Source organism: Neovison vison, chromosome 3 (assembly GCF_020171115.1).
Source record: "Neovison vison isolate M4711 chromosome 3, ASM_NN_V1, whole genome shotgun sequence".
In the NCBI taxonomy this organism is placed as follows: domain Eukaryota; kingdom Metazoa; phylum Chordata; class Mammalia; order Carnivora; family Mustelidae; genus Neogale; species Neogale vison.
The window spans coordinates 226,237,863-226,264,143 of record NC_058093.1 but is presented as its reverse complement, the minus strand read 5'-3'; the positions used below and the strand labels follow the sequence as shown (position 1 = coordinate 226,264,143).

General features: G+C 56.4%; 2 protein-coding genes across 4 annotated transcripts in view; one reads left to right on the top strand and one right to left on the bottom strand.

The window, feature by feature from the left end:
• Positions 1–5,487, top strand: part of BICDL1 (BICD family like cargo adaptor 1) — a 101,416-nt gene extending 95,929 nt beyond the window's left edge. For both annotated transcript variants that reach the window (XM_044244169.1, XM_044244168.1), the window contains 2 exons: positions 944–1,064; positions 3,976–5,487. In XM_044244169.1, coding sequence (XP_044100104.1) covers positions 944–1,064; positions 3,976–4,137 — 283 coding nt within the window. In that variant the 3' untranslated portion in view covers positions 4,138–5,487. The remainder of the gene's footprint in view (positions 1–943; positions 1,065–3,975) is intronic.
• A 617-nt stretch (positions 5,488–6,104) lies between these two features.
• RAB35 (RAB35, member RAS oncogene family) lies at positions 6,105–23,197 on the bottom strand. 2 transcript variants are annotated; one of them, XM_044244170.1, is made up of 6 exons: positions 23,009–23,191; positions 16,939–16,989; positions 14,332–14,455; positions 10,051–10,175; positions 9,833–9,957; positions 6,105–8,481 (listed from the first exon to the last, which is right to left on the bottom strand). In XM_044244170.1, the coding sequence occupies exons 1-6, from the start codon at positions 23,058–23,060 to the stop codon at positions 8,353–8,355; spliced, it is 606 nt and encodes a 201-aa protein (XP_044100105.1). In that variant the 5' UTR covers positions 23,061–23,191; the 3' UTR covers positions 6,105–8,352. The 2 variants fall into 2 exon arrangements, with proteins under 2 accessions (XP_044100105.1, XP_044100106.1); XM_044244171.1 differs by lacking the exon at positions 9,833–9,957 and having other exon boundaries at positions 8,375–8,481; positions 23,009–23,197.
• Between the last annotated feature and the right edge of the window lie 3,084 nt (positions 23,198–26,281).

Sequence of the window (26,281 nt, the reverse complement as noted above, 5' to 3'; positions counted from 1 at the left end):
GGGGCTAAGGAATGCCCAGTTTGGCAGCCGGGCAACCAGTGCCTCTGCAGAAGCTGCTCAGCCTCTCACGTTTTCTGTTCCCATTTCCCACCCTGGAAAAAAAATTTTTTTTTCTTTTGCATTGTTGTAGGAATGTTGGAAAAGGCAAACAGTAATATGTGAAACATTAAGACGTGAAAACAAAGTGCAGGAGTATGTGGGAGCCCATCATGATCACCCAGAGAGAGCCAAGCGGACTTTGTGTATGACCTTTAAGTACACACAGGCGGTTTTTCTTTTATAAGCCAGCACCATACCCGATGTTGGCTTGGGGTGCTTTTCTCCATTCAGCAATACATCCTATTTCCCCCTGTTTGAGTAATGAATATTCAATGTCATGGTTGTTACTGGCGACTGTGTTCCATCACATAATTTACCACCAGTGCCCTGATTGTTGGTGACTGTGATCAGCTAGGCTGTGATCATCACCACTGTGTGGCTACTTTTACACACCTGTGTGCCTTTAGGACACATCCCTTATGTGGGGGGAGGTTGTTCCTGAAAAGGAGGGACTGGGAGAACGAGGTCTTGACCTCCCTTGGGGATGGGTCTTATGGGGGACTGATGGCCTCTCCTTAGTGCCCTGCGAGGCCTTTGATGTCCTCTGGATTCCAGTCCTCCTTTATCCTCCTTCCTGAGCCGCCCTCCTCCTCTGCGAGATGGGGAGGGCCCATAATCCCTTCACCTGCATGTTGTTACCACAGTTGAGGAAATGGATGTGAACCCATGCTGGGAACTTTCCAGTCCTTTGCAAGAAACATCCTAGTTACTGTCACAGTTCCTATTTGTTTTGAGTTTGGTCACAGCCTGTTTCCTCTATCCTTTGGACTCCAGGTGCCCCAGGTAAAGAATCAGATGCCTCTGGTACAAGGAGCCCATGCTCACCCAGCTTGTCTGTTTTTAGGAAGAATGCTGTGGAGCTGGAACTCACCAAGTGCAAGATGGACATGATGTCTCTGAACAGCCAGTTGCTGGATGCCATTCAGCAGAAACTGAACCTCTCGCAGCAGCTTGAGGCTTGGCAGGTAAGGAGATTCCTGAGACCCAGGGTGAGGGAAGACGAGGCTCTGGGAGGAGTTGCTGAATCCAGGCAGAGTATTAGGAGAGTTTGTTACTAGAGGGTTCTGCGCACGTGGGTGAGCAGTAACCCACCTTCACCTGGTAAGACAGAGCCTGTGCTCCCCCAGCCCCCAGGGAAGCAGGCCTGAGGATACTGTCCCGAGCGGTGAGCCCCAGGCAGTGCCAGATTTTACGGCTGCAGTGACCTCCAGGTTTGGAGCAGGGGCTTCCCTCGGCTGGTCGTCTCCATTCTGTTTCAATTAGCTGGAAAGAAACAGTTGTTATCACAGAGGGCCCCAGAAGCCCTACATGGTGGGACGAAAAGTCACAGCTGGAAGTATGTGGGCCACCGCTGCCCTTCCCTTTCTCAAAGGCCAGCTTCCTTTTTCCGAAGGGCACTACCCTGGGGGAAAATGAGTCAGTGTGTCCTCCTCTCTAGGACCACCGTTTTCAGAGTGCCTCAGCCGCCTCCGTCCCAGCCCCAGCTCGGCTCCCCACTGGGCCAGGCTGTACTTGCTTTTTGTTAATGAGATTCAGATGGGACAATTTCAGGATATGGGTGTAACCATTCGAGTCTCCCCCCCCCCATCCCAAAATCCAAAGCATACAGAAGCAGACAGATGAAAAGCAACCCCCACCCCGGGCAGTTTAACAGTCACCATTCCTCCAAGGGCCTGGCCAGCCTGGCCACAGGAGCACTTGACCCCCCCCTCCCCTGGGAGATGGTTCCTGGCTTACCGCCCATTCTTCTCTCTTCTCTCCTGGCTACAGTTTGCTTCCTCAGGGCTTTTTACTATCTGGCTCCTTTGGTTTCTGATCTAGTGGCCTTTCTCAGTTCCCGTATCAACAGCTTTAGTTGTACACCCCTCCTGCCTTTGAGGTGAGATCAAGCCCCCATTCCACCCACCGTGTCCCCCGCTGCCATCACAGTCTCGCCCCCGCCTTCCCGTGGCCCGCCGTGTTGTGTGTGCCGGCATCCGGCGTCATCTCTGTGCAGTGTGTGCCGTGCCATCCCCCGCAGCGTGCTTCCCGCCACCGCCGCGGCCCAGGACTGGCAGGCCGGCCCGTTTCTGACCGCCTTGGCCCTGGTTTCTCAGTGCTCCCTCCTCATCGCTGGGCTCTTTTGCCCGCAGAAGTACTGGCAGGTGTGGAATCATAAGTGGTTCACGCCTGTGTATGAAGTTCTACAGTGATCTATTTCGTGGGCTTACCCTGATGAACGTTAAGGTGTAGAAGATGTGGTTTGCAGTGGGCCAGTAAAACCACCAGCACTTTGAAAGGGTTTCTTTCTGAAGGAGCCTGTTACATTCCCATAGTGCTGCAGGGAACAGATTTTATTGAGCAGGTCCTAAGCACAGGGCGCCGTGCCCAGGATTTGGCACTGGGACTTGGGAGGAGCATGTCCCCTACTTTTCTTTTTTTTTTTTTAAAAAAGATTTTATTTATTTATTTGACAGACAGAGATCACAAGTAGCAGAGAGGCAGGCAGAGAGAGAGGGGAAAGCAGGCCCCCTGCCGAGCAGAGAGCCCGATGTGGGGCTCGATCCCAGGACCCTGGGATCATGCATGTCCCCTACTTCTGCGGAGAGGAGAGGTACTAGAGAGCAGCTGAGTGTGAGGAAAGAGCAGGATGTGAATAAGGGAGGGAGAAGCAGGAGGTCCACACTCGCTGCCTGCTAGGACAGTATGGGGTAAGAAAAGTCCCTTTGTTTCACATGAACACCTAGAGTGACAGAAGCGCGGGTGTGAGCACAGGTGGTGACGGAGCGGGGTGGGGGGGGCTAGCCCCACTTCCCGCCCTTGTCAAGTGGCGGCCTGAGCACGGCCTGAACGCAGCCCTTGCTGTCCAGTGCTCAAACAGGACGCACTCCGCGGGCTCGCCCCAGGTGTTAAGCCAGGGTTCAGTGTCTTGACCAGGGCATCCCAGAGCCCACTGGGCTTCGGGGTGAAGGCATCAGGCAGATGCTGGCTCTGTTCCTGCTCGGGTTAACCAGACAGGGCTGTTTCGACGTCCAAAGCAGTAGCTTGCATGCTTTGCTAGTAGCAGGACACCTTTGCCAAGCAGAATCTTGTGCAGAGTCAGGATGGAAGCACTAGAAAGGAGAGAGGGCGATGCTGCTGTCCAGAGGCCCCTCTGTGGGACACATCTGCTGTGCTTGTAAGGCATGTGGGGTGAGGGGGCAGCTCTTAGGCAACTTTAGCAAATTGGGGAAAGGTACTAACCCAGGGAGGAAGCCAGGGATATGCACTAATACGCAGGAGCAAGCCAGGCCCTGAAGACAGGGATGCCAGTGGCCCGAGCCACATGCAGAAGGCTGCAGCGAGTGTGCTTGGCTGTGGGCAAGGGCAGGGCTGAGGGAGCCCGTGGTGCCTGGGCATCCACGATGCAGGTAGAACTTGTAGCGGGTGAGGGGGCAGGAGAGGTCCCTGGAGCTGAAGCCCTTGGACTGGAGAGCTGGCGAGCAGAGGTTGCCCTAGGGCCCAGGGAGGGATGCCAAGGGAAAGGCACACCCAGCCCGGAGGGATGCAGGAGGCCGGGCAGAGGCGGCCAGTCACAGGCAAGGCCTGGGTGGAGACAGGGAAGTATCAGCTTTGGCCTGCCCTTTTCTGGGCTCGCAGGGACAGACCAGCGGCGGGGTCAGCCTCGGAGCTGAAGCCAGCAGGAAGCCCGAAGCCCTGAGGAGGCGGAGGTGTCGGTGGCTCCTGTGTGTCCAGGCATCATGTCTACACTTGCTGCTTTCTTGGTCAGCCTGAGCTGGCTGCAGCCGTTCAACCATCTCATCTCATCCCCATCCTGCGTCCCTCTGACATGTGTCGCCCCTGCTCCCCGCCCCGGCTCAGAGCCCCTGTTCATTCCCTCCGTTCTGCCCTCCGCAGGACGACATGCACAGGGTCATTGACCGGCAGCTGATGGACACGCACCTGAAGGAACAGAGCCGGCCTGCTGCTGCCCTCCCCAGGGCCCACGGCGCGGGGCGTGGGGACGAGCCCAGCACCGCCGAAGGCAAGCGGCTCTTCTCATTCTTCAGGAAAATTTAGGTCGGGAGGAGTCAGGCCAGCAGGGATGGGTACACTGAGGGGACTGAGCGTGCGAGGCCCCAGCAACACCATGCTTGCACACGAGGGCTCCCCTGGGCCAGCTCAGCGGCCGCACTGCCCACCCACACTGGGGCCCAGTCATCCAGAAGAGCCCATGCGGCCTCTGATGGCTGCCCTCGACAGAGGGACAGGCAGGACCCCTGTCCCTACTGCCAGGCCACGCCTGGCCTAGGCTGCCCCCGGATCCTGCTGCCCCAGGAGCGGCCCCTTGGGCTCTGCCACGCAGACGCAGATGATCATGGCCCACCCCGCCCACCCCTCGGGGGCTCCCCCATCCCACCCCAGGCACTGCCGCCCTCCTATTTTGGAATACGGGGAACAGAAGGAATGGAGGCCATCTCTGCGTGCCTCAGGAAGCCGTCATGGCCCCCGGCTGGCCTGTGCTGTGGGGATGGGGGTTACTAGTCCTCTGGGACAGCAGGTCCAAGGCTGAGCCTCCTCTGGCCCAGAAAGGAAGGGGGAGGCGGCTCCTCACCCACGTGCATGCACCTCTGCCTGGAGCACCTCTGCGGCAGGAGGCCGGGCCTGCGGGGCCTGACCAGCCGGGGCTGTTCTCTTGCATTCGGCCACCGCTGGGCTCTCCGGGGGCTTGACTGTTGCCATCCCAAGGTCAGGAGGAAGAAGGGCCCTGCCCTACCCCCCATCCACTCTCCGCTGCCACTGTTCTCCCTCCCTGGCCTCAGGGCCGCCGGTGTTTTCATGGGCCCCTCTGCGGGTGTCAGCCCTCCAGTCCTTGCCTCCTCACGGCCGGAGCGGGGTCTGCTCCTCCTCCCACGGCCCCCGGTTCCCCTCACACATACAAGTTCTTGGCTCGGCCAAGGGAGTCCAGGCCACAGAATGGCCCCCGAGGGGTCTGCGGTCAGCCACTTCCAGCTCGAGGGCAGCACTGGCACCACAGGGCGGATGCCACCAGATACTGCCCCCCAGGCCTGTGGAAGGCTGAATCCTGCAACCTGCTGCTTCTGCTCCTTCCTCAGCAGCCACCCCACGCGCTCTGCTGAGGCCCTCCCTCAGAGGCCCCCGGGCTGAGCCAGCCCGCACGCTGCTTTACCAAGGATCATCTCCCTCCCTCACATGGGAAAAGCACAGCAGGGATGAGCGGCAAGAATGTACCTATAGATATGTACATACCACAGTGCTGTAATTTTGTATGTAGCAATCCTGTAAATACATGTACGGATTTTATAATATACATATTCTATATAAATCTATAAAGGCATATTTTTAGAAAAACAGCACACCACTGCTTCTTTTGAAAATAGTCAAAGAATAAAATGAATTTCTACAGAGCTTCCTGCCTCAATCATTGGGGGACCCGGAGGGCTCTGGTCAGAAAGCAGCTTGCAGCTCAGAGCCACCGGCTGCCGGTTCTGTAGGGACAGCAGGAGGGAGTCCCTCACACCTCCGGGAGGTTCCCTCCTCTCCTGGTACTTGGTGAGGGGACTCAGCCAGGAAGGGGGGCACCTCCCCAGGAGGGCGCAGGCATCCTGTCCACGACAGCGCTACGGGCCCCACCTCCACACACACCCTGGCCCCGGGCGCCCTGCCAGCCCTGCTTCCCATGCCCGGGGCAGGCCCTCCAGCCTGGCAGGAACTCAGGAGTCACAGAGAAATCACTGCAGGCAAAGCTTCCACTGCATCCTTCCGGCCGTGCAGAGAATAAACAGGGCACTTCCCCTGGCATCTTACCGCGTGCGCTTCCGACCTCTGCCTCGAACTGGAGGGGAAGCTCAAACTGGACCAACCTTTTGCGGGGAAAACAAACTTGGCTTCTGAAAGTGGCCCTGGGCCTGGGCAGGCACCTGTGCTGGACTCAGACCAGAACAAACAAGAGCTGAATACCGTTTGTGGGAAGAAGGCAGGCCCGCCCACGACACAGCTGGAGGAGAGGAAACAGACCCTGGAAGAAAATTTGGCAGCTTGAACCTTTATTTTTAGTATTTTTTTAAAAAGCATAATTAGAAACTTTCAATACAGAAATAATCCTAGCAAACCATTTAAAAGTTTTGTTGTTCAACAGGAATTTCACATCAGGTCCACCAGGACGTCAGTCCAGCCCTGTGAGTCTCCCCACCCCCACCCCCCATTCATGCGTGTAACACTCAGTGGGACAGGCACACTGTCGTCACCACAATCACCCCACCACCTGGGTCTGGACGTCCAGTTGCCAGAGCCATAGCCAGCTTCTAGCCCGGGCTGGAAACCTCCAGGACCCCTTCCCCTTATTGCTCAAATCTGCAAGCACTGCCACACTGATGTCACGTGAACACTCAGACTTGAGTACGCTGCCTGCCCAGGAGTCTCGAGCTCTCTGCATCCTGCCCAGGACCTCAGGTCACCCCGACAGCCCTGAGGACGGAGACCACACTTTCCCTCCCGGCCCCCCACCAGTCAGAAGATGCCTGTCGGCTGGCCCCACGGCCGCCCTCCACAGCACCGCGTCCCCGGGCCCAGAGCTCCCCCACCTCTTCAGGTGGCCCCAGTGAAGGCCTGCTCCCAGACAACCACGGGCTCTTGGCAGTCTGGGGAAGCAGAGAGACAGGTCAGAAGAAACCCCCAGTTTTTACTGATTAAAAACCCACCAACAGTGTTAACATGGAAAATCTGCAGTGTGATCTGTGATGTGATTGTCCGATCAGGGCTTTGCCTGGAAATCACCTAGGAAAGGAAATCTAACAAAACACATCATGGTGTTGAAATAAATTACTCCCAGGCTACGTGATCCTTTTAGGGGAAAGGTGAATGATGAAGTGTCCCGAGGGGGACAGTAATCAAGTGCAGATGACCCTGGCTTTTTCCTCCAGGGACCAAGGTCAGAGCCGGCTGGCTCCCAGCCCCAGCTGCCATTCCCTCGCACCCGCTAAGAAATCCTCCTGCTGCCTTTGGACCAGAACAGTCCTGTCCATGACCCAAGGCTGCCTGCCATCCGCCTCTGACGCGGCACCCCACAGTCCCGCGGCGCCTGGCGCCCACTCCTCACTCGGAGGTGCCCGGGGCCGCAAAAGGGACCCCAGAGCTCCGTGGAAAGCCCCAGGCCGATGCAGACGAGGGTGGGAGGCCCGTTCTCCTTTCCCACCAAGGAACGGCCAGGAAGGCAATGCTGCTCTGCCAAGAGCCCGGCCCCACAATGACAGGAAGCCATTCGGTTTTTCTAAAAACACTGGACCCAAAGTGGGGAGGCCACAACAGTTGCTGCTGTGCCAACCAAACCTCAGGAAGCGAAAGTGTGAGGAACTTAATTCATTTGATTTGGCTTCATTTTATGTATTAAAATAACGCTCCGCAGTGCCCCTGCAAGCCCCCAGCCTTGCACAAACACACCCCTACCTTTCTGTTGGAACTGAAACAGGCTGGTATAAATTAAAAGCCATGGTTTCCCTGGGTTTGTAGTTCAGAGGCATCTAGAAGGCAGGACAAGAAATCTGGTGACCAAAAGGCAGGAGCAAGTCTTCCTGTAAGCCAAAAGGCTAGGCCTCTAATGAGAACCCCCAGGCCTACCTCGAGGCCGGGTTTCCCCCAGCTGCCAGAATGGTTCCGGGGGCAGGGGAGGAATGGGGATGGGGGGAGAGGGAAGGGAGCTGGGCAGGGAAGAGACACGGCACAGGCTCCAGAGAGAGGGGAGACCCTACGTGCCAGGGACAGAAGCCGACGGCCTGGAGGAGAACAAGTAACACGGAAGACCCGCTCCACCGGCCCAGGTTGGCAAAAAACGTGACTAGAACTCGATCCTGTCTCCTCAGGAAGCCGCTGGCTGCCCGGCGTGGCGGGGAGGGGCGGGGACGGGAGGGTCTACTGCAGCAGGCTGGCATTAAGGAGGCGGAAGCCGGAGCAGGCCGAGGGTGGTGCGGCTGGTTAAAGCAATATACATTATGTACAGATCTGGTTAATCAGTCCGCTCGGCCCGCAGCGTCCTCACCGGGCCCAGGTGCCTTGGCCAGGGGGCAGGGGCACCAGAAGGGAAGGGCAGGTCATCCAACACCTTCTTGGCACTCAAGGGGGAAGGGGAGGAAGTGCCGACGGTGGCGCCTCCCGATACAAAAACGTGGAAAGAATTCTTTAAATAACGGCACGAAACTGAGACTGTCCCCAGGAGTCCCGCGGGGCCTCGGGCCGGGGAGTGGCCGCAGCGCAGTCTCTGCAGTGGGCTGGGGGGCATTAGCAGCAGCGTTTCTTTCGTTTACTGTTCTTCGTGAGCTTCACCACGTCGTTCTGTTGCTGCTGCTGCTGTTTGGCTAAGTTGTCTTTCTTTGCTCGGAGGACCAGCTCTGTGATGCAGTTGAACATCTGTGAGGACGAAGGAGGCGGGATGGGCCTCAGACCCGGTTGCGAGGCCCGGTGTGGCGAGCCCCATCGCGGAGCCACGTCTGCCCGCCGGCTCGGCCGCTGCCCTGGGCCCCACTCCCCATTTGCTATTTCTACTCATGAGGGCTTTTTGTACGTAGGTCCTCAAACCCTTTCCAGAAGGAGCTGGTCAATTCTAAAGGTCAAAAAGGAACAACATCAAAGCCCCGAGAGCTATGTCTTAGGGAAATCAATCTCAGGAATTTCCAGGCTTTCCTCTAAAGAGACCGAGAACCTCACCACCTGGAAGACAGGCCAGAGGGACACAGAGCCTGCACACTACACGCCACGTCACTGCACATTCCCCCAGAACCTTCCCCAGACCCCACCCTAAGATGTCCTTGTGGTGCCAGGATCCAGTGGATTCCCCCCCCCAATGCCCACCAACCCACAGTCCTCTCCTCCCCTCTGCCAGGAAAGGCATCAAGCACTGGACATAATCTGCTTCACTCACTGCTCACAACCCAGGAGGCAAGGACTCTCACCCCACCCCGATCTACAGAAGGAACAGGTAGTAACCTGGAGAGATGAAGTCACTGCCCAAGGTCCCACAGAAAGGCCTGTGTTGTGATCCCAGCCTGACTCCGAGACACCTGGGCTCCCTGTCACCGTGCAGTCGGGTGTCCAGGACACAGTGGGGGGATCCAGGCTTCCCTGGGTCTCCAGATTCCACACACTGTGAGGCAGGACTCACCCGAAGCATGAGCAAGGCCTGCTAGGCTTGTAGCAAAAGGTCCCACTTCTCTCCCACAGACTCACAACTACCTCCCAGCAGGCCTAGCAGAAGGGAAGCTGCCCCTGGCCGAAAGGCTCAGCAGCTCTACGGGAGACCGGTCTCCCCAGAAGCCTCTGAGGGATGCGCAGCAGGGGCCCACCTGAAGCCTGGAGACCACAGGGAAGCAACCAGGTGTCTGCAGGGAGGCCAAGGCCCCACGGAAAGCCTTGAGAGCGGACAGGGGTAACGGGTGGGGCCAGGGAGGGCAGTGAGGCTGAAGACTGAGCAGGAACCCTGTGTGGCTGGGCTGTGGGCTGCGTCTCAGCGTGACTCGGCCTCTTACAAGTTGGGTGACAGACCTCAACTTGGAACCTCAGGTCAGAGGACTGTTGAGACACAAACTAACACCTGCAAAAGGCCTAGCACGATGCCTGGCATCCAGTGGGCCGCAAGAAACGGCAGTTACTAGCAGATTTTGTCAGGCAACCAAGTGCTCTGGAGAGAGGAGGGTTGCAGCTGTGGGACAGAGCTGGGGCCCACTCCCTCCCGTGCCCCCCGCCCCCGGGGCCCAGGCCTCACCTCTTCCACATTGACATTCTCCTTGGCGCTGGTCTCAAACAACTGGATCCCCATCTGCCCTGCGAATTTGTAGGCGTCTTCTGTCTCCACCACCTTCCGCTCAGGGTCGTCGTTCTTATTCCCCACTTCAAGGCAAAGCACAGTCAGTCCAGCCCTGCAGGAGTACCCCCTTGTCACCCTCCAGGCCACTCTCCCCACCCCGGGGCATCCAGCCTCACCTAATATTCGGCACACATCATCACAGTTTTGGTTGATTTCATGAAGCCACCGCTTAACGTTGACAAAGGACTCCGCGCTGGTGACGTCATAAACCACGATGACCCCGTGGGTCCCCCGATAATACCTGCAGGGTCAGGATCTGTGTCAGAGCTTCAGCCTAACAAGAGTAGCCCCTTCACTCAGTGCTGCCCGCGTCCAGATGGCGCTCAGGGAGACGATGATGGGGCACAGGCTCTCCTACACGACACCCAGCATCCCCTCTCCCTCCGACCCCGGCCAAGACGCTCAGCAGCACTGTTGCTCATGCTTGTCCCCAAAGCACCCGGGAAGAGGGAGCAGCCCTGAGGTGGTCAGTCAAGTTGTTCGAGTCTGCCACTAGCCTGAAACATCTTTGAAGTTCTTATTTTAGGTTTAAAATGCAAGTAACTTGTATTTGATGTCCTATTACCACTGGGCTTGTTTTAACATTGAAAGAATTTTTCTCTTCAAGCCTCTTAGTAAAACGCCACTCCAAGAAGACACACCCGTGGTGAAGCCCCGCCAGCGCGTCATTCACTCCACTTCTGACCCTGGGCTCATCCGCGCCGGGGGCAGCGAGCGCGTGGAAACGGTGTGGACACCCGGGCACAGCCGGGCAGAAGCTGTCCCAGAGGTGCCACCATCCGACCGTGCAGACCCTCCGGCCTGAGCTCAGCCAGAAGGTCTGGAAGGCAGGAGGACGTGAACATTCCCCTCCAGACGCCATAACCCAAGCATTTACAGTTCAGAGGGACAGACGGAGGACGTGGACCCCACACGCCAGCCCCCCGGCTCCCCCCGCACCACAGCCTCTGCGACGATGCAGCCGGCGAGGCTGTGCGCGCCGCCGCGTCCTCCCGACCGGCTTGTCGGCGACCTGGCCAGCTCTTCACTTTCTAGGCCCAGTCACAGTACAGAGGCTACCCTGGTGCCACCTGTGAAAGGCTGTGGCACCCCAGGAGGGTTGGCACAGGCACCTCAATCACCTCCTTCCTCAACTATAAAATGGACACACGAGTACTTGCTCTTGGGACGGCTGCGAGGAATAACGGAGATGACTTGTTTCCACAAGGGCCAGTCAATAAGCAGCCAACAGTCAAGGAACGGTGGCTCTTCACCATTATTACTATTCCTTCAGTGACAAGCCGGGGCCCCTGGCACAGGCGGAAGGAAACCAAGGGACAGCGTGCGAGGCTGCGGCCGAAGACCAGGGCTGCGAACAGCAGCGGCTGCGCGGCGCCCCGGGCTCCAGCCCCCTCAGGAACCTGCGGGGGTCTCCCCGCGCTTCATTCTGCCACAGCTCGGCCTTCCAGGGACACAGTGTCGCTGCCCCGGGGAGCCCGCACCGTGAAGCCGGGCGGGGGCCAGGCCCTCCGAACCTGCTGCCGCTGGAGCGCCAGGTCATGCCCACCTGGGCAGACATGCGCGCCAGAACCAGGGCGACAGGCGACTGTCCCCGCCCAGCCAAGGTAATGCAAGCAGAGGAACACGCTTCCTAGCTCTCCTGCATTGAAGACTATTGAAAATACCAAGAAATGCTGAAAGGGCTTTATCGGAGAGCGAGAACCAGTCTGAGGACGAGAGCGGGGGCTCAGAGCTCTGACAAGAGGGACACCAGTGCTTCTGGGCCTCCTGTCACCACTGCCACCAGTAATCACACCCACTCACCCCTGCTCAGCTCAGCTCTGTGCCCAGGCCAGCACCCAACACTTTATACCCACTGCCCTACCAGTCTTCGCAGCAACCTGGTGTGACAGACATGAGGGCCGCCATTTTACCCGAGGCCACAAGGCCACGTGCAATGACCTGCTGAAGTCACGGTGTCTGGGTCTGACTCCTGGTCCGGGGCCAGCCATCACAGGGGCTTCCTTTCCTCACCATCCAGCACCTTGTTACTCACTCCTCCCTGACGTGCACCCCAGCCATGCTTCTCTGGGCCAGCAAACCCCAGCCTCAGAGAGAGAGAAGAAACGGGGTGACAACAGGGCTCCTTGTCAGGCTAACGGGGAGCAGTTTCAGTTTCTCTTTTAATGCCTGAATCAGAAAAGGCCACATTACCATGCCCCGACTGCCCCAATCCCTGAGAACAACTCCTGAACTCTCCCCCAAGACTCCCTCCTCCTTCCCCAGCCCCCTCACAGGGCGTCGTCTTTCCGGGGCAAGGTGTGCGCAGCACCTCCTGCCTCCTGAGGCACAGAGCAGGGGACATAGGATGGAGCTTCCTCAGCTTCCCCAAGACCGGCAAGATGGCAGCAGGGGGCTGAGCCCGTGCTCCCCAGCCACCACTGTGCAGCACTGCCCCCTTCTCAAGCTCCCCAAAATACACATACTGCCCTCCACTAGCTGAGCTGCTCAGTGTCCCCAACAGAAGGAGGAGGCGGTTCATCCCCTGCCCACCCTGACCTAAAAGGAGCTGACCTCAAGGTGGCCACAGGCTTCTCTGCACCCCAGCCCACTGCCCTGCCCAGAGCCCTTTTCACAGCCACGGGCCTGGTCCTCTCGGCCACCCTGAATTCCCAGAGCGGCTTCAACCTACAGGAGACATCACGGCATCTGCCTCAGCCCCAGTCCCTCGGGGTGGGGGCCAGCAGAGAGCAGAGCTGTGGACTGGACCAGAAGGCAAGAGCTTTGGCATCAAATGGGCCTCACTTCAACTGTGCCCTCGCTGGGCCTCAATTTTCTCACCGATAAAATAGAAATAGTCACAGACTCTTTATTCGGCATTAAGTGAAACAAACTCAGTAAAATCCTCAGCGACAGTCCCAGCTCAGAGTAAGGACATCTGGGCTCGGAGCCCAGACCTCCCGACCTGGACAGGTGGTCCTGTTCAGGTCTGGACGCTTGGGCTGCCCATGCCATCCATCCTACCCCAAGGAGCCTCAGACCCAGCAGCCCTCCTTAAGGCCTTACTGGCAGTTGCTAAGACACAAGGGGACTCGGGCAGATCGTCAGTGAGCAGTCACAGAGAGCTGAACCGGCAGAGGGGTCTATGGCATCACCGGCCATGGCGCACGTGTGCTTGGCACCACTGGCCCAGTGACAGAAGCCCCTCCTGCTCGGGCAGCCACTAGCCTAGTCCTTCTCTCTGCCTGGCAGCACCTCCAAGAGTCTCCCCTCAACGCTCCCTGCCTCCACCGTGAGGGCTTCTAGTCCCTCAACGTCCCAACGCACACAAAATCCTGAGGAGTCTCCAGACGGGTGGGCAGCCTGGGGTCTGTCCCATTTCCAGGCCAAAGGGAGGAAAGGGATCTCTGGCCAGAAAACTCACACACTTTCCCAAGAGACCTCTGTCACACAGGAACTTCGAGCAGAGGCAAAGGAGAGGCCTATGAAAGAAGCAACTACTGCAGGCCCAACAGCGGCTCCTTCTCTGCACACACCAAGGGGCGCCCCGGCTCAGGCCCCGGCACTCACTCGCCAGGCCCGCTCTCAGAAGTCCCTCATCTGTAAAATGCAGAAGGCAACAGTGCCGACTGCAGCGGGCGCAACGAGACTGTCCGGGTAAAGCCTAAGCACAGAGCACCTGGCACAGAGGACTCGGCACTAAAGCCAACCCTAAGGAGAAACCCTCTGGGAAACTGAAGCACAGAGAGTTGAGGCAACTTGCCCAAGGTCACACAGCAGAACAGAAATATAAATTCTGAACTGTCTTCAAAGCCCTGCTCCTTCCTGGAGGCTGTTCTATTAACAGCTCAAGAACCGAGAGCCCCTCCACAGGTCCCCAGGGCTCCTGCTGGGTCCCCTCTTTCCAGCTAGGAACCACAAAGGTGCTGCAGCAGCAAAGGAGGGCAACCCACTGGGTGAACCAGGTTCCTGGTAACGGCCTCCTATGTACCAGTGCTCCTTCCTGGCCTCTCAAAAGAGAGAAGCCTCCTCCAAGTCGGGGTGGGTGACAGGAGCCTGCACAGCCGACCGTGGCTGTCACAGCTAGCACCGAACAAGAGTCACTCACTGTGACTGACCATGCCACATCCCTGTTCTCCCATTTTATATACCAGGGAGCTGAAGGCCAGGGGGTGAGCTGACTCTCGTACTCTCCTGCCCGCCCCCAGAGCCACAGCGCTCAGCCACCGGCCGCCTGCGGGCAGCAGCCCTTGTCGCCTCCTCCTCTCACGCCACGCCAGCCACTGTGGCCAGCAAGGAGCCTGCCTCCTGACAGCTCAGGAGCCCACCCCAGTGACATTTCAGGGAGCCCGGACACCTGACATGTATCCAAATACAGGTGGCGAGGGGTGAGAATGGCGGGGGCCAGCCTGACTCACGTGGAGGTGATGGTTCGGAAACGCTCCTGCCCAGCTGTGTCCCAGATCTGCAGCTTTACTTTCTCCCCGTTGATCTCCACGGTCCGAATCTTGAAGTCCACTCCGATCGTGGTGATGTAGCTGCCTGCACACACACGCACGTCAGCCAGGCCCACGGGTCCCGATGCGGCCTCAGCCACACAGGGGCCTCCGCAGTGCTCCCTGCTGGCTCTCTGTGCCCAGCGCGTTCCAGGCCCCAGGGACAGAGCCCTGAACAAGGAGGACAAAGCCCACAACCCCATGGACCCCTCAGTGGAGGTGAGGGCGAGAGGACACATGAAACAAAGTGAGAAGGACCCGTTTCCAGAGTGAGGAGCCAGGATGAGACCGGGGAGGGGCGGGCTCCTTTCATGAGAGGGGTGGCCGCAGACGTGTCAGCAGTGGCCTGAGTGTGCTGGGAGACCCAGGCCACACTCGGGTTTCTTTTCCCTGTGCTATTCCCAACACTGTAAATGACCCACAACATTACCGTCCTAACACACAAGTCACGACCTGCGTTTTGGAAAACACTGCTGCAGGCAGAGGAGACGGAAGCAAAAACAGCAATGGGGGAGGGGGTGTGTGACAGGCAGTGGAGCCCACAGTGGGAGGCAGGCAGGGGGACCGGAACCCAGGTCTCAGGGTCTTTGTGCCGTTTTCACGAGCTTGGCCCTTCTCTGGCGTGTGGCAGCGCGGCACTGAAGGGTCTGAATCAGAGCCTGAGCCGCACTGGAAACACTTCATTCGGGCATCTCTATGAAAGACGGAGTGGAGAAGAAAATCTAGCCACTGTCGTGTCCCGCCAGGCCTACAAACAGCAACATTCCTGCTCTGTTTAGGGCAGACTGTGTAACACAGTGCCGCAGGCAAGACCCACACACACCCAACTATATGGAGCTGCAAGGGAGGGGTCAAAGTTCAGGGTGGGGCAGAGATGGAGGAAGGCTTTGGGGAGGAAGCCACACTTGGGCCTGGAAAAAACAGGCACCATTTCCAAGGCCAGGAGAAGGTGGGGGGCAGAGCCCCGAGCACATCAGTGGAGCCCCGGGCTGCTGCTCAACATCCTTATCCGCCGCACAGCCCTCGCCCCGGGGAAGCGCAGGGCCCCGGTGTCGGTGGAGCCGAGCTGGAGGTACCCCTGGTACAAACTGCCCATGTGACAAGGCCGCAGAGGCGTGCCAGCCCAGGAAAGAGCTGCCAGAGACCCGAATGGGCGAGATGAATTCACCTGTCGGGTGTGGGATGGGCAGAAACTGCTGTGACGCTTTGGCCCAGAACCAGCGATGGACTCCACTAAGAGGCTGGGGGTAGAAATGGGAAGGAGACCCTGCCCGGGAGACCAGAGCTGAAAGCTCCCAGGAGTGAGCAAGAGGGGCACAAGGAGGAAGAGCAGCGCTCCAGACCCTGGGGAGCCGCCCTGCCCCGGAGTTCCCATCCCTGAATGGAACAGCAGCAACGGCCAGCGGCTACGGCCGGAGGGATTCCTTAGTCCAGGCACTAGGGCTCCGGGCGTCTCAGGTAACCCTCACAATAACCCTGCGTGGGAGGGACACCGAGGGTCCCACTTCACAGATGGTCTGAGACTTAGTGGCGCCCAAGGGCATACGGGGCAGACAACTCTTCCCGACTTCACACCAGGGGTGCCGCAGGGCTGCTGTCGGACCAAATCCAACTCTCTACCAAGAGGGAAGTGTTTGCCACGTAATCACTTCCTAATTGTAGCGGGCTGCCCGACCACAGCACACGAGTTCCGACGACAGAGTCATGTTCAGTCCTTGATTGGAGAGGCCAAGCCAATGGGAAACCTCTGCAATGAATCTGACATTCAACAAACAAAAACGTGTCCAGCTTCACCAGCGTTCAGGAAAACACACGCTTCGGTGATAGCATGTTCTGCCCACTAGCTTAGCAAAAACAAATACTAAGAGGCAGCACTGATCAGAGCTGACAAGGGGCACTTTTGACCGCTTCAGGGGGAGCGTCACTTAGCACAGCTTCTTTAAAAAGCAAGTCGGCATTTTCAATTGCCTTTAGCCCCTGACCTCGTTAGCGTTAACTCTCCTTCTACACAAGGATGAACGTACGACCCGTTCCACCTAGTGCGTCACTTAAACCAGAAGCAGCCAGAAAGCACGCACATGTCGGGAGCACGGCTGCTGAAGGATGAAGGTCCACGCACGCACGGCCCAGGAAGACCCACAGGCATTCAGAAGAAGCAGAGGTCTGCTAGAGATGGGAAGAACAGAAGGCCAGTTGCCAACCCACGGCATGTGAAGTTGGAAAAAAGCCAGGAAGACACACCACAGTGGACAGAAGCTCCCAGGACACAAGAGCAGGGGCCGGTGAAGGGCTCCCATTCTTTACCTCGTGAGTCTATCTGTTTGACATTTTATCCAGGCATATACTAACTCATAATATTCAACTTTTCTTTTTCTCCCTTAAATGCTGGGGCACAAGAAGTCTCTGGGTGGAAATGGGATGGGTCCACAAAAGGATTTTTTGAACCAGACAGACAGCAGGCAAAGGACCGGCCAGGTAAAGGGATCTCAAACCCAAAATACTCCAGCAGCACCCCAGGGGCACACTCACCTGAGAAAGTGTTGTCTGCAAAACGTAACAGTAAACTGCTCTTGCCCACACCTGCGGGAGAGAAAGCAGGAGATGAGGGGGGGCGTGCATCCCTCCCTCCAGCCCAGTCCTTCAGGGAGATGACGCCCAAATGCGGACTCCTAGAAGCTCAGCAGACCCGTCGCCCCTCAATGCTGCTTTTTCTCTCTCTGATCGGCCACACACCAAGACCATCTCTCCCACTCAACATCTGACCTCTCCCTCTGTCCTGGTGCGAGATAAGCTGCCCCAGTCCCGTGGGGAGAGATGGGAAAGGGGATTCTGCCCAGGCCCTGTGCTGATGAGACCCAGAGGAAGATACCAAATGACAGAAATAAAGCAGGGGGAAGGTCAGCCACATGAAACAGCCAAGTGTGTCTAAGCCACACGGTCCCTAGAAAAGCATACACTGAGGGGAGCCCCAGTTTGTGTGCAGCATGAGACGAGGAATTGTGGACCTGAAAGGGACCCTTGAGATTATCGAGGCCATTTTACAGGTGAGAAAACTGAGGCCCAGACAACACAAACCAACTGCCAGCCGTCCTCCCCCTGCTGATGTCACTGCCAGCTGGATTGGGGGGGAGGGTCCGCCTTACACTTGTCAGCCCAAGAGCTCACACGTGCTCAGACCATTTCACTGACCACAGCAATCCCTAGCCTACTTGTCCCAAGAGCAAGCAGAATCCCATAAACTTGGCTTCCCTTTACATTAAAAGGAGCAGCACTAGCCTGTGCACCTGCCCTGTCTCCCCCATCCCATCCCCTACCCCTGCCAAGCCTGAGGCCGACTGGGTGAACCAACCACAGAAGGAAAGAATCGGTGCCCACAGAGCTGTGTGTGCGATGCGCCCCTGGACGCGCCTGTAATTCCCACTCCGTCTCTGAAGAGGCACCCGGGCCGCGGGAAGCTAAGTAGCTGGCCTTCAGGGCCTCCGCGGGGACGCAGAGGGCTGCGATGTTAAGCCAGGGCTCTGGGGCGCTCTCTGATACACACTGCCAGGGCAGTCTTCCTGTACCTGGTTCAGAAAGTGGAACCAGAAGACCCCAAAAGGGCTCCTGCACCTCCCTCCTGTCAGATCCGCAGCGGTGGTGCGACCACGGCTCGGGGGAGGAGAGCTTCCACGAGGGTCTCAACTGCCCCCCAAGCTAAGTGTACATTGGTGGGGTGGAGCCCGTAAGTGCTCATCAGAACCTGAGAGGACGCTGCCTCCGTCCGTCTCCCGCGCTGCTTCTCGAAACCTAACCAACCCCAGACATCCTCTCTGGCCAGCTCTCTCTGATGCGCTCTTCTGGGAACTGTCCGGAGACACCCAGAACTTGTTTCTTGGAGTGAACCTTCCCTTCCCAAGGACAGGCGTACGGCTCTGAGCAGACGGGCGCTGCCCCCGCAGTACCTGCTGCTCAGCCCCTGGGCCTGCAGTGCTCCTGCTCGGGGCCACTTCCTCATTGTCGCCTCGGTGAGGCTTCCTGCTGAGCCCAAGGAAAGCCCAAGCCCTGGGCTGGGTCCCTCACAGCGTTCTGCCAGCGCCGACACCCCATCAGGCCTGCCGGCTCCTTGGCTTCCTCCTGGAGCCTTCTGGGTCTGCTTACTCAGCTAAAAGCTGCGTCTGGGCCACTAGCTGCGAGTTCCTCTAGGAAGCAGATCTTGCCTGCCTTGGCCTGGATATTTGCAGCACTGGAAGCGGGGCTCAGCACTCAGCAGACACCGACAAAGCATGGCTGAATGAATTCAGGACCAAACAACAAACGCCGATCACACTGACAGCTTTGCTGTCTAATGCTATGAGCACGGCACCCACCAAAGCCAAAGCAATGGTTTTCAAACTTTCAGGGGCAACAGAATCCTTCTTGAAATTAAATTTTATCTGAATCCCATATATCTAAAACAGGTGTGGAAGGTGTGCCTGGGGGGCTCAGTCAGTTAAGCGTCTGACTCTTGGTTTTGGCTCAGGTCACAATCTCAGGGTGAGCCTGAGCCCGCTGTCGGGCTCTGCACAGGGCATGCAGCCTGCTTAGGGTTCTCTCGCCCTCTCCTCTGCCCCTCTGCCTCTGCCCCTCCCTTCCCACCAATGGCTCGCTCTCTCTCTCAAGAAATAAAATTAAGGGACGCCTGGGTGGCTCAGTTGGTTGGACGACTGCCTTCGGCTCAGGTCATGATCCCGGAGTCACGGGATCGAGTCCCACATCAGGCTCCCAGCTCCATGGGGAGTCTGCTTCGCTCTCTGACCTTCTCCTCGCTCATGCTCTCTCTCACTGTCTCTCTCTCAAATAAATAAATAAAATCTTAAAAAAAAAAAAAAAAGAAATAAAATTAAACAGGGTGCCTGGGTGGCTCAGTGGGTTAAGCCGCTGCCTTCGGCTCAGGTCGTGATCTCAGGGTCCTGGGATCAAGTCCCGCATCGGGCTCTCTGCTCAGCAGGGAGCCTGCTTCCTCCTCTCTCTCTCCCTCTCTGCCTGCCTCTTTGCCTACTTGTGCTCTCTCTCTGTCAAATAAATAAATAAAATCTTTTAAAATATATATATATTTTAAAAAAACTAAATAAATAAATAAATAAATAAAAGTAAGGGGAGTTGCTCTCTCTGCAAGAAGCAAGGAAACAGCAGTGTGCCCTCCAACTTGGCCTCTCCAAGTCCCCTTCACTCACCCCTGTGCTCAGCAGAGCTGCTGAAAACCACCAGGCTGCAGAAAGACCACTACGGTGACCGCAGTAACTGCTGCTCTAGGCCTGACCCCAATCTCCGGCATTGCTCTTCCCTTTGAAAGGAAGAGAAACCCACCCTCAGAAACGACCTCTCTTTTTTTTTTTTTTTTTTTAAAGATTTTATTTATTTATTTAACTGAGAGAGATCACAAGTAGGCAGAGAGGCAGGCAGAGAGAGAGAGAGGAGGAAGCAGGCTCCCCGCTGAGCAGAGCCCGATGCGGGACTCAATCCCAGGACCCTGAGATCATGACCCGAGCTGAAGGCAGAGGCTTAACCCACTGAGCCACCAAGGCGCCCCAGAAACGACCTCTCTTAAATATCCCTGGAAGAGGCCTCCTCGGGAAAACATGCTCTTGCATTCATCCCACAGCACTGGCCGAAGGGAGGACGTAATATGTACCAATCTACCTTCAGCACTGCTGAAGACAAGGGCTTCCCAAGAACCGTACGGAGCACGAAACCCAACCAGTCCAGCCCCATCACCTTCTACCCTGCGAAGAGCACAGGCAGCAGAAGACGGATTTTTTTCGGCAAACACCGCACGTGCCCCTCAACCATCACCGCTCTCCCCTGCTCCCTGCCTCTTGGCCTACACAGATCCTCGGGTCCTCAAAAAGCCCCCACAAAAGTCCCCACCCTCAGCCCTGCTCCTCCTTTGGGCTACAGAAAGTTCCCTCACTGTCTGGGCTTCAGTTCTGGACAGCCTGAAGTCCCTGAGACCTTCGAGTAAAGCGCTCACAATTTTAATCCTGGCTCGGTCACCCACTCACTGTACAACCTCAGACAAGTCACTTCCTCTCTCTGAGCCTCAGCTCACTCATGTTCAAAGTGAAAGGCTCTAACTAGTTCTCTGACGGCCACTCCAGCCTCCAGGTTCTAAGAATGAGGATGGCTGGCCACACAGATCAGACGAAATGCTATTCCACTTCTGTGCTAAAAAGTCAGAAGAACATTGGAAAAAGTGTAGAACCTCGGCCATAAAGAAGAGCTGCAAAAGCTGAGGGAATGTATTCCAGAAGCATGTACAATGTGGCAGAGTGGGAAGAAGAACTCTAGATTTTGTAATAAAGAAACGAACACTCATTGAGTTCTGACACCAGCTGCTCCCGCATCGCACTGATGTGCATTAACGCTTGGATTTGCCTGTGACGAGCTGTGTGACTTCGGGCAAGGCAGTCAGCTCCTCTGAGCCTTAGTTTCCTTATGTGACAAACTGCACAGGGAGCAGGTGAGCACCAGATGAGAGTGTCCATGAAAGCATTTGAAAAACCTGAAAGCCTCCCCATAAGGAGCCAGTCCCGGGCCGTTCCTGGTCCTCTCCTCCTCGCTCAGGTGCCACGCTCAGTCTGAACCGAGGCTACCATCTCCCAGGCTCGTAAGGGTCCAGCTTCGACTCCTGTACCCGATGGACTTCTACAAGCTCAGACTGAGCTAGGAACCAGCCACATAACTTAGCGAGTCTTCTCCCACATCTGACTTCTGAGTGAAAAATCAACACAGCAGGCAAAACGTACTGTGAGAAAGGGGGCCAGAACCACCCCCTCGGTTTTACAGGGAAAAGCCAACAAGCTGCATCCTCTTGCAGAGTTTATGCTTTTTCATTTTTGGATATCAACACACAAGCCCTAGAGGGATAAGGACCCCTGACTGTGGTGGGCTTACTTTCTCTCCAAAGGGAGAGAAATTACCCTGGTGTCTACCCCTGGGAACAAAGGCCGGGGCTGAAATCAAACCCTTTAAAAGCGTAAGTCTTGGGACCCTGAGGAATGCCAGACTCCATCTCCAAGGTTAGTCTACACAGCTCATCTAGTTTTCTTTCATTCAAACCACAACGAATCCACCCTCCACCCATCTAACTCCTTCCTTGACCACAACTACTCTGCATCTCCCTCATTGGCCCCTAACTTTTCCCCTTACCTCTCCCTTCCACCAATAACCACAGAAACCTCAGCCATCCTTCACTGGATCCAAACCACCAACCACATCCCAATCTAGCTTCACAGTGAGATCAAAACCCACTCACTTCCACAGCCAGCTACAGCCCAGTGTCACCCAGCACTCCTCCATCAGCGTCTCACAACTCCTTTCATTTGCACCCCTCCGCCCCTTTCCTTAACAACCCATGGGCTCCACCACCAATTTAGCCTCTGCCTTGAGTCATATGACTCCCCTGCCCTCAACTCAGGTCTGGTCTATAAACCTGGCATGCTCCCAAGCCTCCTTCCCCATCATATAATCCCAGCACCTCAGCTATGCTCCCATAAACCTCCTAGGGCCTGCCTCCCTGACCTCCTGGTCACCCCATAAACCTGCTTACCTGCCACACTCCAAACACCTCTAAAATCCTCCACCCTTTCCCAGGAACCAACCTGTCTTTTCTAGGAACTTAACACTGATTCATTCATTCATTCAACAAATGTGTTTTAGGCACCTACTGGTTGCAAGGCACTGCACCAGGCCCTGGAGAAGATGCACTGCATGGAGCTAGGAGCTCTCCCAGAGAGCATACGTGGTCAAAGCCCTTTTGCAATACTGGCTGACCCACCTCCAGTACCCATCTAGTATACAGTACGTAGCAGCAAACACGTACTGAGCACTCTCTACGTGCAGGCGCTGTTGCCAACACTATGTGTGCATTATCTCACTGAACACTCAGTGAGCCCTGAGAGGCAGATGCTACTATTACTCCATTTTACATATGGGGAGACAGAACCACACGGGTAATAACTCAGCAGGAATGTGCTAGACCCTGTGCAAGGTAATTCCATGAGAAAGATTCTGGGATTATCCCCAGTTTACAGACGAAGAAACTGAGGCTTACAAACGGCACTAATAATCACATCAATAGCTAGCACCTACCCAGGGCTGACGTTATGCCAGGCTGGGCGCTAAGCACTTTCCCAGCTTTATCTCATCAAACAGTCATACCACCCAGCAAGGCAAGTCCCCACCTCACGGATGAGGGAATTGAGGCTCACAAAGGCGAAACAACTTGCCCAAGGTCACGGAGTAAGGAAGCTGGTAGTCCCAGAACTCGAACCCGGGTCTCTCCAACTCCAGGCATCGCGCGACTTGACCAAGGTCACACGTGAGGCAGGGGCAGGCGCGGCGAGAGGACCGGGGGCCCCAGCCCCGACCCCCATGAGCCCAGCCCCTCCGCTCCGAAGCCGGGTGCCCCAACCTCACCTCAAGGCTGCCCGCAGCCCCTCTACGCGCCCATAGGGCCGGCGGCCACCAGGCAGCCCCGCCCCGCGCGGGCCGGCACCTCCCCGCCCGCCTGCCCGCCCCGAGGCCCCCGCGGGCCGCACCCGGCAGGGCCCACGCCGCGTCCGGCCGCCGCGGCCCTCACCGCTGTCGCCGATGATGAGCAGCTTGAAGAGGTGGTCGTAGTCCCGGGCCATGGCGGGCGGGGGAGGCACGCGCGGGCGGGCGGGGTCGGTGCTGGCCTCGCGATCCGCAGCTCCCTCCGGGCTGCTTCGGCAGCGGCGGATCCACTTCCCGAACAAACAGCCGGAACTGACAGAAACACCTCCCTCTTCTCCCCCTCCTCCTCCTCCTCCTCCTCTTCAGCAGCCGCCGCCGCTGCCGCCGCCGCCGCCTCCCTCCTTCCCGCCCCGCCCCGCCAGCGCGCAGGCGCAGCGTTTGACACCGCCTTTGCGCAGCCGCAGCCGCGGCCAGCCGCGCCCTCTCCGCGCTCGCGCCCCGCGCAGGCGCTCCGCGGACTCCCGCGGGCGCGGGCGCGGGCTAGTCTTCTCTGCGTCTCGTCGGCGAACGTCGGCGCAGCCGTGCGCGGCCCGGGGGTTCGGAGAGCGGGGTTGCTGTGGAGCCCTGAAGGACGCCGAGAGCGCCGGAGAAGCTCTGCCGCGGCTCGGGACGGACTGGCTCCTGCATCTTCGAGAGCCGCAGGCGCTGCGGAGACGGAAAGACCGGCACGCAGTGACCTTGGAGGCGGGGCTTACGCCGAGCTCCGGGTTTCTCGAGACCCGGGATCCGGACACTCCGCCCCCTTCCGCACGGACGCCGCCTCCGGGGTGCTGGTCCCGGGCCTGCGGACGGGACGTCGGGGTGGACGCTGGCTTCCCGGTGTTGAGGGCCACGAGTCGCCTGCGGAGCGGAGCGTGAGAGGAGTGTGGCCTTTGAATCACCTCCTGGTCCCGTGACCCGGTGGAGCCTGAGTTGCCTCCTTGGTAACATGGGGAGGGCAGTTCCAGAGTCAGAGCCCCGTCCGCCTTGACGCCGAGCCGGTGTGAGCGGCACCCGCAGCCCGAAGCAGCAGCTCCCTCGGCTTCGATTTCACACCGCCTACACAGTCACATCTCAAAAGCGTGTGGTTAGGAAGACCTGGGCTGCCAGGAGTTAAGCGGGATTGGGTTTATCATCAGCTCCAGTTTTTTCCCCCCGTTTTGGAGTAAGTTCCCACCTGGCCTGAAAGTGAGATGCTCCTACTGCCATTCTGATTAGAGAATTACAGGGAATTAGAAGTTCTTATAGCCCTGTCCTTTTCCAGTCAAGTAGCTGTTAAATATTTCTACTCGTTTTATTGTTTTTAGTTTGACTTTATAAGAAGTAATAATGCTCATGGTCAAAAAAACAAACTGTACAGAAGCTTACCCCAAAGTACAAGTTTTTTCTTCAGACCCACTCTTCCCAGGTAACCCTTGTAATAAGTTCCTTGGACACCTTAAGATGTCTAAGAAATATTTGTTGAATGAATTAATCATTGCCCCTCCATGAGTTTTTGTGTCTTAAGCAAAACAGATACATGTATGAATGTTGCCTTTTCTCTTTACCAACACGTTTGGGCATTCTGTCATTTAACAGCTGTGTGGTATTACGCTATCCTAGGTTTGTACTGTAATTTAACCACTCAGCTATTGATAGGCACTCGTGTTGTTTATAATTTTTTTTTATAAACAAGGTCACAGGGAAGATCCTTGAACAGCTCATGGAATGTCCAACTCAAGTTTTGAGTTGTTTTTCCAGGAACTAAGAATCAAGTGTGGTGGGGCGCCTGGGTGGCTCAGTGGGTTAAGCCGCTGCCTTCGGCTCAGGTCATGATCTCAGGGTCCTGGGATCGAGTCCCGCATCGGGCTCTCTGCTCGGCAGGGAGCCTGCTTCCCTCTCTCTCTCTCTCTGCCTGCCTCTCCGTCTACTTGTGATTTCTCTCTGTCAAATAAATAAATAAAATCTTTAAAAAAAAAAAAAAAAAGAATCAAGTGTGGTGATGTCAAAACAACATGGGCTTGGAACCTGAAGGTACTGCCTGCGAGAGGAGCTGCTCATATGCCTTTCTTTAAAAAAAAAAAAAAAAAAAAGATTGATTTATTTTAGAGAGCACAAGAGCAGGCAGAGGGGCAGAGGGAGAGAGAGAAAGAGGACTCCAGGCAGACTCCACACTGAGCGTGGAACCCATCACTAAATAGTTACTGAGATTTGGGGCGCCTGGGTGGCTCAGTGGGTTAAGCCGCTGCCTTCGGCTCAGGTCATGATCTCAGGGTCCTGGGATTGAGTCCCGCATCGGGCCCTCTGCTCGGCAGGGAGCCTGCTTCCTCCTCTCTCTCTCTCTGCCTGCCTCTCTGCCTACTTGTGATTTCTCTCTGTCAAATAAATAAATAAAATCTTAAAAAAAAAAAATAGTTACTGAGATTTAGGATAAGTCACATCACATCTTGGAGCCCATTTCCGCACAGAATAGTTGTGAGGCTGAGAGGTTCGTAAATTATCTGGCACATACAGGCATGAGATAAACAGCAACATGCTGTTAGCCCTGAGCATTTTGCACAGACTCATTCATACTTTCAGCTGTTTCCTACTGTAGACACCTGTTACACATGTTTCCAAGGCAGCCTCCTGGTATCAGGCTGCAGGATACTTTTACTCAAAAGTAGAGCATAGGGGCACCCGGGTGGCTCGGTGGTTAAGCATCCGACTCTCACTTTTGGCTCAGGGAGATCTCGGGTCTGTGAGATGGAGCTTCCATCAGATTCTGCTCAGTTCAGAGTCTGCTTAATTTTCTCCCTCTGCTTCTCCCTCTCCCCAACTTCATGCACTCACTCGCACTCTCCCTAAAATAGATAAATGAATTTATTTATTTATTTATTTATATTCATTTGTCAGAGAAAGAGCACATGCAGGAGGAATGGCAAGTAGAGGGAGCCCGATGTAGGATTCAATCTCAGGACTGGGGTTATGACCTTTACCAAAGGCAGATTCCTAACCGACTGAGCCACCCAGGTATCCCTAGATAAATGAATCTTTCTTTTTTCTTTTAAGGTTTTATTTGACAGCACAAGTGGGGGAGGCAGAGGGAGAAGGAGAAGCAGACTCCCCACTGAGCAGGGAGCCCAGTGCGGGACTTGATGCCAGGACCCTGGGATCATGACCTGAGCTGAAGGCAGACACTTAACAAACTGAGCCACCCAGGTGCCCCAATAAATGAATCTTTAAAAAAAAAAAAAAAATGCTGAATCAGCCATAGTGAAGACCAGATTTCTGACTTGCCTGCACGTGTCTTCTGGAAAACAGTAGGCATTAATTGTTTATTCAGTAACTATTTAGTGAGTGCTTACCACTTACTATATGCCATAAGTTGTAGAATAGAGCATTTTCCCTCCAGCAGCTG